Source organism: Polypterus senegalus, chromosome 15, assembly GCF_016835505.1.
Source record: "Polypterus senegalus isolate Bchr_013 chromosome 15, ASM1683550v1, whole genome shotgun sequence".
Lineage (NCBI taxonomy): Eukaryota > Metazoa > Chordata > Cladistia > Polypteriformes > Polypteridae > Polypterus > Polypterus senegalus.
Window position 1 is genome coordinate 108575416 of NC_053168.1, and position 12513 is coordinate 108587928.

A 12513-nucleotide genomic window follows, 5' to 3' on the forward strand; every position below is an offset into this window, starting at 1 on the left:
AATTCACACAATAGACTAAATTGTAGTGGGCTAGTTTAGTGGAAGGTGTGGACTTGTCTCATTTTGAACCACCAGATCTGATGACATATGGAGACTGCAGAAAGAGTTGACGCAAGCTGGAGCAGATACAAGTCATCGGAGCGCTTCCAAGTTCTTCAGATTGTCTTTGAAATAAAGAAGATATGTAATGGACAAATAGTCACGGACAACTTTGAACACTGGGAGAGCAAATACTGCCAACAAATGCACAAGTTATGCATCAGACTCTTGAAACAATTTAAAGACATTGTACAAAACATTCATCGGGGTGGAGTGTTGTGATGTAAGATTTTGCATATAACTTGATAAATGTTTTGTATGTCTTTATTTATAATTTAGGCAAACCAAGTGGTGAGAGGTATTCATGTTTGCACAACCCCCAACCCTTTTTACGACTGTCTCTTTGTAATTTTATGACAGGATTTGGGGGGATGTGTCTTAAACCAGTTTGATCTCCCACACAAAGCCAGGTTAGTGTAATATATGGTCTTGGGGGGCAGGAGATAAGATGTTCTATTTCACCCATTGGTCTGAGGTATGGCTGTTTGGAATTGGCTTGTCTCAGAGGCCTTCAAGTACCATGATGTCCTATTGGTTCTAGGAATTGGAGAGAACATCTATAAATGTACTTGCTCAACCACATTCTCTCTCTCTAACTGACCCACATATGAAGAAGCATCTCTCTTGCTAACCTGTGATGATGAAGACAACACAATGAAGAGCACAGCTCAGCAGCCATATTGAACAGACATGTGGCTGAAAGCTGAGCACCAACGATGCCTTAACTAGAGACATTTTAAGTAACTGCAAGTCTGTGTGCCACCTGAATTACACATCACCATTTTATCAGGTTGTATGGTTGCCAATATTCAAATGTACTTTGCATTTTGTTATTATTTATGAATATTATCAGTAATACATTATTTTATGTGTAACTTAACTCCTGCTTGTCTTTTACTACATCTAATTGCCTGAGGTTATAGATATAGAAGGGAAGGTGGGGATAAGTTATATACAATAATACCTTATAAACAGTGGTAAGTCTGTGAGATTAGGCATTCTAAGGCTACATATTAATAATACAATAGGGGAAAGTAGAGCAATACATATATTACTCTACCAAGATAAAACACACTGTCATACAGGAAGCAACCCCTCAAAATTGTTTAGGGGGTTTATGTAGACGCAACATTCTCAAAGTCCAGTAAAGGTGCAGAAGTAATTAAAAAGGCAATAAATTGTTGAAAACTACTATATAATGCACTAGTGAAATTGCATCTGGAGTACAACATGCGATTTTGGTCATGTTACAAAAATACTTTACAGCTCTAGAAAGTGTGTGGAGGAAAGCAGCCGAGTTCATCCTAGGACTAAAAAGCATGTCCTACTCTAATAGACTAAGGGATTTAAACCTCTATTCTTGAGCAAAGAATGCTGAGTGGGGCCCCAATTGTCAACGCCATTGATTTAGTTCATCCAGAATAATAATGCAATTAAATTCTGATATTTAAGCCAGAATCCAGGAAGATCTTATCTCTGCAAAGATTCAGAGCAATCTGGTACAGATTACTGAAAGTGGAAACCTTGACATCTTTTAAAAAGTCAAACTTGCTACTAACTAACCAAACCTGATGGAATGGTCTCCTCTTATCTGTCAAATGAATTATGTTTTGTGTAATTGCAAAATTTGTTCCATGCTCTTCTAATGTTTTCATGTATGTAACCTATGTAAGGTTGCAGAGATTCCAATTACCCAGACAATTTTGTTTTAACTCTAATGTCAACAATGTGATTTTAGTCATTAAGAATTGGCACTTATATTTGCACTTTTGAAGTTGCTCTAAAACACTTGCAACATGCAAGATCCATAATGGCCATGATGGTGCAGTTCACATTGCAAACCATTGCTGTGTAATGTTCAGACACATTCCAGTAATGCTATCTAAGTATAGAAAAATGTATTAGGGCATATGATCTTAAATACCAATTAAGAAAACCCCATTCTAGATAGAATACTGTTTTTTTTAAGGAAGCAGAACAGGGTTTCCTTTAAAACATTTTCCCTGAATGTGAAATACAAAATGAAAACATTATAAAACACTTGAGCCAGTCCTAAGCATCAACAAAACGGGTGACTCTGTAACAGCAAAAATTCTAGGGCAGTGTTTTTACGTAATCATATCTCAGCTTAACATATATACATGATATGTATACAAAGGGACAAGAGATAAAGACTGACAAAATGTAAATGAAATCAAAACAGCACCTCAGAATCAACCCACATATCCACTAATTGTATAATTTGGGTGCCAGATCCATACTTTTCCTTGCATTGCAATTTTACATTTCAGTAATTCAGGTGCTTACTGCATACTTGTGACAATAAAGCTACAGTACACAAATAAAGTATGGCATAATGTTTATAAAGAGCGACATTGTATCAGGGCTATATAAAATGTTATTTGTGTTTTTTTCAATATGTTTAAACATTGTGTCTCTCTGACGTTTTTCTCATATATTTAAAAAAAGTTTCCTTCTACAAACCACAAGGATGTCACCAATTACAACACTTAACCTTTTTTTTGACGTAGGGGTTTCCTGTCGTTCGGTTCTTTTTAGATTCTATTTAATAATGGCTCTCCTTTGAGGTGATACCAGGTATGCATGTTGCCAAATGAAGACCTCATTGCTGGTATACATGACATGGGTGAGCCCTTGAACCCAGATCAATGTAACAAAGGCCTCCCCTTGACTGGTTGTTTTCACAAATTTGTTCCAGCCAGAATGTGTAACTTGCCACCATCAGAGTGTGATTGCTGCTGTTATATATATTGTGGCTCAATTATTTGTGCTGCTGCCTCACAGATCCAGTGCCCTGGGTTTGAATCCCACACTCAGTTGTTGTCTGTATGGAGTTTGCATGTGCCAGTTGTGTTCTACACTGGGTTGCTTCTCTGGCTATCTAGATTTGTGTCCCAAGACGTACAGCCTCTCTTCATCCTGGCAATTCCAGTCCAGGTTTTACTGAGTCTGAGTGTGTTTGAATGAGCCTTCTAATAAACTGATGACTAACTAACCCAGGAATGTTCATGCCTTGTGTGTGATACTGCTGGGATACACGTCAACAACTATGACTTAGAGTTGATTAAGTGGGTTTAAATATGTTATGTGCAGTTGTGAGAAAACATTTGTGAAGGCTTTGAAATTGTGTGGATTTCTGAATTATCTACTCCAAACAATGTTATCAAATCTTCAACTAAGCCACAATAATGGACAGAAAAAATCAGCTTGGACTAATAACACATAAATCATTATACTACTTCTTGCCAATACAGAATACTTAGTTTAAACATTCACAGTCTAGGTAGGACAAAAGTATGTTAACCACTAAACTAATGACTTTTCCAAAAGATAATTAGATTTAGGTCATTCAATCAATGAGGTGAAATTAGGGGTGCTCTGCATTGTAAGAAATGTACACAAAGTTTGATTACTGAGTGCATGTGCTCTTACTTAGAATGATCTGTTCATGTGAACAATGCCCAGATAAAAATAAATATCAGAGGACATTTGAAAAAGAATTGCAGAGATGCATAAAGCTGGAAAGGGTTACAAAAGCATTTTTAACTTTTAAAAGTTATAAATCAACAGCAAAGCAATGGAGGACATTCAGTACTGTTGCTACTCTCCTTTGAATTGCTCATCCCACAATGACCACAGTAAACATACAGCAAGCAATGCTGAAGTAGGTGAAAAGAACCCTAAGGTAAGAACAAGGGACTTAAAGACCTGGGGCCTCATGTATAAACGGTGCGTACGCACAGAAATGTTGCGTAAGAACTTTTCCATGTTCAAATCGCGATGTATAAAACCTACACTTGGCGTAAGCCACGCACTTTTCCACGGTACCTCATGCCTTGTGGTACGCAACTGGACACAGAATCCATTGCATTCGTGATATTACAGCTCTCTGAATAACTAAAATACTGAGATGTATACGTGATATCATTTTCATGATGATAGGAGTTAAAGCACGTTATTAAACATGAGTTTCACTTCGATGAAATAATTTATTGCAGCAGTACTCAGGGGCTCTAGGCTTGTGGTGGCACTGGGCAGAGGAAGAATCGGTGGCTCCTTCGCCCACCAATGTCAGTAAAGTAGCTTATGCACGGTGGATGGCCACATCCGTTGCAGACACTGCATAGCCGCCTCGTGCTCATGACACAAGCATTTAACTTATGCCGAAATTTGTTGCTGTGTTTTTAGCTGTGTTGTTATTTTCTCTTTCTGTTTTATATTCAATATATATTGGCGTAGCCCCAAGAGTCCTTGCTTTTCTTTCCCCAAGTAACCGATCGCCACACAATCAGCTCTGTAATAGAAGTTAAGCCATCTGTAAGCTTAGCGTCAATTCTTCAAAACGTTTAAGGAACATTGAAATATCTTCGTAGTACATGTTTAACTATTCTATCCTTAACGACACTCCCAGTGAAGAATATAGATTATTTAAATGAAGTTAAAGTTTTATCTGTATAATTTAATAAACATATTTAACTGCATTTCACCTTAAAAATGATATCGTCATCATATGTAAATACGCGCTTTACAAAGTGGCTCAGGTTGTGCGATATTATAACTGTAGTGCAAGTTTACAGTGAGGTGATTGTACTTATAAGTACAAACAGTTCTACAAGGTGTAATTGATTGAGTACATTTAAAGTTCTTGGGATTAAACTGTTTCTGAACCGCGAGGTCTGTACAGGAAAGGCTTTAAAACGTTTTGCAGTGGCTGAGACAGCGTGTCCTTGAAGCTGTATACCGATAATCCTCTTTCCGATCAGCTGCTGCTGTGATTCACACTCAGATACAGTGATATAAATACTCAGAGTGGTGCAGTGAGAGAAATATGGAAAAAGATGATCCGCTGTGGCAACTCCTAGAGGAGGAGCTGAAAGAAGAAGAAGAAGAAGAAGAAGGAGAAGTGAGAGTTACAACGCTAAAGCAGTTATGGTATTTGGAATACTATCGCTGTTCCCTGGACCATTATATTGTTACAAGTTAATTACAATCAGATCGTTACACTAATAAACAATATGTGGTTAGTTTCAGTGTATTTATAAAGCCGTGTCAGGAAAATAATGAGTAACCACACAGGAACAGTACCATTGCTTTGACGCTGGGTGCCGCCAGTCTGCAAAACCGAGCGGAGAACTTGCGTACGACAAGGCATGAGGTACTATGGAAAATGCGTGGCTTTACGCCAAGTGTAGGTTTTATACATCGCGATTTGAACGTGGAAAAGTTCTTACGCAACATTTCTGTGCGTATGCACCGTTTATACATGAGGCCCCTGAACTTGCTAACGTCCCTGTTTATGAGCTCACTATAAGAAAAACTCTGAACAACAAAGGTGCTTATGAGAAAATACCACTGTGAAAACTTCACCTCTATGTGATGGTCTGGGTTAGTTCCACACTCTCTCTGGGAGTTAACCTGTTTCTTCTTGAATCTGGAACCGTCAATAGTCATGAACGGAGATGAGCCAGGCAAATGAGAACATACACATTCAGCAGGGGGTTGGTGCAAAGGTGGCAAGTACTTTTATTAAAATCCACAAACAATTAGCGACCAATGGTACAGTGATCTTTAAATAAATAAATAAGGGGATTAATAAAGTGTACCAAATGCATAATCCAATAAAGACAATGAAAATAGTCCACAAGTTAAAATCCAGAGAGTGTAAAACAAACAGTCATCAGATCCTTAATCTTCCTCCTTGCATCCCACACAAGCCCACTGCAACACCCTCTGTTTTCCTGGCTCACTCACAGCTCGCTCAGCCAGCGGAGACTTCAGCAGCCGTGGTCCACCTCAATGACCTCTGTTATGACTGCCTCCATCAGCGTCTGCCAGACCACTTGGGGTCAGTCGTCCTCCAGTCTTTCTTCTCACACCCCTGGTGTCCCTTCGGATGTTTGAGGAGGACACCACCACCATTGCACCTGGTCCTATTGAAATACCATTGGGGATGATCTGCCCCTAGAGCACTGATCCTTCTCTCTTCTGTGGGGTTAACAACCACCCTGTCTCTTGCTCACTCCCTTGCTGCCTGGCTGGCCCACCATCTCCTTCTGATTAGGCACCCAATACTGCTCTCTTACAGTCTGTTTCTTTATCTGATTTCCTTCCTCTGTTGTTTTTCTCCCTTCTCTGCAGGATCACTTTACCCTGCCTGATTGGGGATAGATGTGATCCTCTGCTTACTCCAAGGTGTGAATGAGGCACCTGACTGATCCGCTTGCATCTGCATGAGAGTTTGCAATCACCCAAGCACCCTAATCAATCCCATAGTGAGCACTGGCACATTCACACCCACACACGATCGGAGCCTACACACTCTGGGACCTGATTATTTAAAACCTCAGTTCAACATGAACCTCTTATCACACATTACTAAACCAACATGGTAGAACATCTTAAATTTGCAGAATATCACATTCGGTAGATGTTCCATAATGCTTCTGACACAAGGTTTTCAGGACAGATGTAACAAATGTTGACGTCTTTGGCAAAATAGCACAATGCTACATTTGAATTAAAAAAAAAAATACTGAACAACAACACCAACATGAAGTAAAGTGGAGGGAGAATTACAGCTTGGGTTTGTTTTGCTGCCTCAGAATCTGAAAAGTCTAGCAATCCAATGACTGAAGCTTAATTGAAGTTAGGTGATCAAAAATGACAATGGAAATAAGCACAGAACAAAAACAATAGAATGACTTAAACTGAAGACAAGTTGTGTTCTGGACAGTCTCATTTTTGACCTCAGCCTGCAGAGAGAAGTTGTTATGTTGTTCCTAAAAAACCCCACAGAGGTAGATATTACCGTCAAACCCCAGCTAGTAATAAGGTCAAGAACTGAATATTTTTTTAAATAAAAGATTTCTTCTTCAAAATAAACATTCCACTCACTATGAAGCTCTGTGAATAACAAAGGCAAAACAGAAATGCTCGAGACACAAGTCAATCCAAAGCAAACCAATCTCAATACAAAATCACAAGGCAAAGTCAAAAAAACAGTGTAAAATGTCAAAAACTCAATAATTCACAAAAAGTACAAAGTGCAACAGAAACATAGAAAATCACCAAAAAATATTTTTTTTGCATTTGAAATGATCCACCAAGAACTGCGAAAGACCCTCCAGATTTATAGGGTGGGCAGCAGTTCCTGACAGTATCTGGAAAGTGGCCACACCCCTTTGGAGGACCACCAACAAAACATGGAATTTAGCACAAGTATCTTACTAGGTTCGCTTCCCGGGTCCTCCCTGCATGGAGTTTGCATGTTCTCCCCGTGTCTGCGTGGGTTTCCTCCGGGCACTCCGGTTTCCTCCCACAATCCAAAGACATGCAGGTTAGGTGGATTGGCGATTCTAAATTGGCCCTAGTGTGTGGTGGGTGTGTTTGTGTGTGTCCTGCGGTGGGTTGGCACCCTGCCCAGGATTGGTTCCTGCCTTGTGCCCTGTGTTGGCTGGGATTGGCTCCAGCAGACCCCCGTGACCCTATTCGGATTCAGCGGGTTAGAAAATGGATGGATGGATCTTACATACATAAAAAATATCAAAGAATAATTCATATCAACAAAAGTAACATTAACATAAGTAAAAGAATTAAGAAAAAACAAAACAGACACATAACATGACTTTGAAACATAGCCAGGAGGAATCCTAGCTGAAATTTAGCAGCTATACACATAAAGAATTGCAGAAAATGAATGAACTGAAACACTTTTGTAAGGAGGAATAGTCCAATGCTGCTCCTAAACATTACAAACACATCTCATCAGCAGCTACAGGCAATGTTTGGTTAAGTATATGGCCTCTGCTGCTACTACTACTACTCTGGCTACTAAAGGAGGCTCAACTAGTACTAAACACAAGGGCTCACATACTTTTTTCAAACCTTGATGACAAATGCTTAAAAAGAAAGAACAACAATTGTTTGCGTGTTATTATGTTTAGCAGATTGTGCCCATCTAGTCTTGTGACTTTTTATGATTCACTCATGCAGAAATTAAGAAAGTTACAAAGGCCTGTACAAACTTTTCATGCAACTATAAAAAGCTTATAAAAAGTCAATGCAGAATAACAGCATATAAAGAAATCCAGACACCACAAATGTGCTGTATTTCCTAAACCTTCTTTTGATAGGACATTAAAGAATCTGGCTTAATACAATATGCCCAGGAAATACTTACTTTTGGTTTGGTGGTCTGAAGGATGTCTGCAATAAATACTCCTCTAAATTGTGGCCTGATAAATTATAGAGCACATCACCATTGTGATTCCTTAGGTAGTGCAGAGAGATGTTCAGTGGTGGACAGTTCTGCAAAAGAAAGACATACGATCACAACATATTGGTTGACCACATATTTTTTAATCTATTGGAAGATCATAATGTACAAAAGTAACACTACAGTACTGAAGTCTAAGGATATTTGCTGTAGCTGTTACTATTTCGGGTAGGCAAGTACCGAGGGAAAAGAAGGCATGTCATTGCTTAAATCAAGTTATAATTCCAATTTAATTTGGAAAAAAAAGGAAAGATCTTAGATCAACATATCAGTGCCTCCAGCAATGACTGAAAGCCAATTAATACAATAAGATGAGTATTTATAGTCGATATGCTCTGTGGGTGTAAATTTATCTTTGCACACTGTGGAACCATATGTTCACTCACCACAGCTGATTTAGCACTGAATGTTTTTCATGGGATTTTTTATATGTCTGATTTATTATAGAAATTCACTTATATAAATTTCCAATGTTTGATCATTTTATTCTACCAAATTATTTAATATAATGATGGACGGCAAGGTGGATAAGACTTGTGTTTCAAAGATTCAACACAATGTGTTTGATTCCGGCCTCTTCTCATCATCTATGTGCTGTCTGCATTGCTTTCTTGCATCTACTTGGGTTCCCATCTCCATATCCTCAAACATGTGTGGATTAGGTAAACTGGGAACCCCCAAATGGCCTCAAGTGTTTGTGTGAGTGGACCGTGTGAGGGTTGGTGCCTGCCTTGTGCCCAGTTCTGCTCAGATGTACTTTGGTCTCCTGCTACCTTGAATTGGATTATGCAGATATGTAAATGTTACATTAATAAAATCATGAACTGATGTTCATGGCACTTTAATCATAGCAGTTCTTCTGAACATATTTTGCTGTACTTTACAAGTAATTATAAGCTTTTCAGGTCACAGAATTCATTTCTGACATTATCTTCTTTCTATAAATTTGTTTAATAATAGTTAAGATTTTTTGTGTACCTCGATTTTGTGAGTCCCGTTGCTAGTACACACTAATGGTTGCAGGAGATGTAGCCACAGAAGTAGCCACACCTGATATCATTGATGGAAAACTCCAAAAAGTGCCTCTGCTGTGGAAAACATCCTGCATTGTTCCTGTGCCAAAAAAGTCAAGCTCCTTCACCAAATGACTACACACTAGTGGCACTTACATCATGCAGACCTTTGAAAGGCAAATTATGGACAATAAGAGTCCGCCATTACAGTTTGCCTATCAGACAGACTAGAGTGGAAGATACAATATCTATCTGTTCCTCAAGGCTTATTCTCACCTGGACAAAGGTGGCAGCACTAAGAGGATTATGTTTTCTGATTTCTCCCGTGCCTTCAATATCATCTCTGCTGTCTGAAATCGGTACAGAACCATTAAACAATAACTGCACAGGATCATTGGCTTTTTGATTGCCTAAGGACACGGTGTTTGAGCATCATGCCTTCTAAGCATATTAACTGAACTATGATATATAGTTGATCTTGGTAATATAATATTTTTCAGGTTTTTTTTTTTAAGTCCTGAAATCCATACTTTACATTAGACAAGATAATTATTTTCTCTTCCTCTCTGTATCTCTGTCAGTGATCTAGGAACTTCAGTTGAATGGAACAAGGTTTAGGACTTCCTCTCCCTTTTTAAGCTTTAAAATATTTTTGCTAAAATCAGACTTTTTTGCTTTTATACATCATTTTCCCTGTGGCAGTGTTGTTTGTGATAGGTTAAAATATTGGACTGTTTTTCCTGCAAAAACATTGTTTAGGAGCGAATTTCCCAACACTATCCCCCAAGAATACAATCTGTCTTCTTTCAGAGTGTTGAGTGGCTGTCGTGGCTGCTTAACCTATAGCAGCTCAGAAAGCTCACATCACTTGACCCTTGAGTGCATGCATTGGGGAAGTTAAAGCCATGTCCTAGTCATGGGGTATTCCCTAAATGGGTCCTAATCTCATAATGTAATGTTCTACTAAAACCTTGTGGTATCATTTGTCTATGGATAATATATGGTAAAGTTACATTTTTTTGTAACAGTACAACTTTAATAAATTTTTGTATTTTTTTTAAAGGGAGTGTTCCTTGATAATTTCAACGATTATACAGATTAAGTTTTTAATGCTACCTTCAAAGGGTGTAAAGAAGCACTACACAGGACTGGAGATGTGTTTGTTTGATCTCTCCATAATAATGATGTCTTGCACCCGGAAGAAGAAATGTAATATCAAACATAACCCACCGAATGTTATAAGAATAAAATTCATTTCAAACATCCTACACTATTCTGAAGACCAAAAACCATAAAAAACCTATCCAAATGATCTCTAAACTAATAACAAAAACTGTTGTAATTCAAGTTTTAATGAAACAATTATTTACATTATCAGACTAAAGAACTTTAACTGCTAAAAAATTAATACAAATTAATAAAATAAACAGAAACCAAAAAATAAAGCAAAAGCTGCCTTAGAAAATAAAGTCCAAGTGAGAATCTAAATATTCAAAATAGGTCAAAATGTCAGACCTATGCCACTTCTCAAAAGGCAAAAGTTAGAAGGTGAGATAAACATTAAACTTTTTTATTCCAAAAATCTAAGGAATAATTCACCACTGATTCACTATAATCAAGAAATAGCAAAAATACAGAAAACCAAAAATTGAGGAAAGGAAGATGAAAGAGTAATGTTAGGAATAATAGTAACTATGCAAACTAATAAATGCTTTTACTGTATATAGTCTTCAGTGTGCTGCAGTACCCGAGTGATTAGCTGTAATGGTTTACCTCGATCTTATGTTTGCGTCCCTATTACTTGCCCAGAGAGTTTGGACACATCATTGTTGTTATTGTTGTGCGGACGTGGAGATAGCGGGTGACATCATCCATTCTGCTGTTGCTAATCTACAAACACAGCACCCTGTGGTGCTTGTGCTAATCTCTGGAGAATTTAACTATGTGACGCTGGACAAAACATTACCTGCCTTCTCCCAGTATGTGGATTGTAACACCCGGGGAAATAGGACTATTGACCTACTGTATGCAAACGTTAAAGACACATACAGTGCCACCCCGCTGCCTGCGCTTGGGAAAGTAGATCATAACCTGGTTCTGCTTCAGCCTCACTACAAACCAAGAGTGAGGAAGCTACCTACAACCACACGCTCATTCAGGAAGTGGTCCCCTGAGGTAGAGCAGGCTCTAAGAGACTGCTTTGGAACTACAGACTGAGATATTGCTGCCACGTGCAAATGTTTGCTGATGACACTGCTATCATGGGCTGTATCAGGAGTGGGCAGGAGGAGGAGTATAGGAACCTAATCAAGGACTTTGTTAAATGGTGCGACTCAAACCATCTACACCTGAACACCAGCAAAACCAAGGAGCTGGTGGTGGATTTTAGGAGGACCAGGCCTCTTCCCGACCCTGTGATTATCAGAGGTGACTGTTTTCAGAGGGTACAGACCTATAAATACCTGGGAGTGCAGCTGGATGATAAATTGGACTGGAAGACCAATACTAATGCTCTGTGCAAGAGATGACAGAGCCGAATATACTTCCGTAGAAGGCTGGCATCCTTCAACATCTGCAATAAGATGCTGCAGATGTTCTATCAGACGGTTATGGTGAGTGCCCTCTTCTATGCGGTGGTGTGCTGGGGAGGCAGCATAAAGAAGAGGGACTCCTCATGCCTGGACAAACTGGTGAGGAAGGCAGGCTCTATTGTAGGCATGGAGCTGGACAATTTGACATTTGTGGCAGAGCAATGGACACTGAGCAGGCTCCTGTCAATCATGGAGAATCCACTGCATCCACTAAACAGTATCATCTCCAGACAGAGGAACAGCTTCTGAGATCATTCCTCCCCCACACTATGCGACTCTTCAATTCCACCCGGAGGGGTAAACGTTAACACTATACAAGATTATTGACTGTTACACCTGCCTCTCACTCTCCACCTTGCATTCTTTAACTTGCACTGCATTTTTATCACTCTTTAATTAACATTGTTTTTATTGTTTTTATCAGTATGCTGCTGCTCGAGTCTTGGGGATTAATAAAGTATCTATCTATCTAAAAAGAGAAAAAAGCAATAAAACAATTAATAAAAAAGGAGAA

At 38.8% G+C, this 12513-nt stretch overlaps 1 protein-coding gene across 1 annotated transcript in view; it reads right to left on the reverse strand.

Annotated features, from left to right (window-relative positions):
* Positions 1-12513, reverse strand: part of LOC120515514 (ATP-binding cassette sub-family A member 13-like) — a 449137-nt gene that overhangs the window by 188719 nt on the left and 247905 nt on the right. The window contains exon 29 of the mRNA XM_039736576.1: positions 8300-8427. Within this exon, the coding sequence (XP_039592510.1) occupies positions 8300-8427 (128 nt within the window). The remainder of the gene's footprint in view (positions 1-8299; positions 8428-12513) is intronic.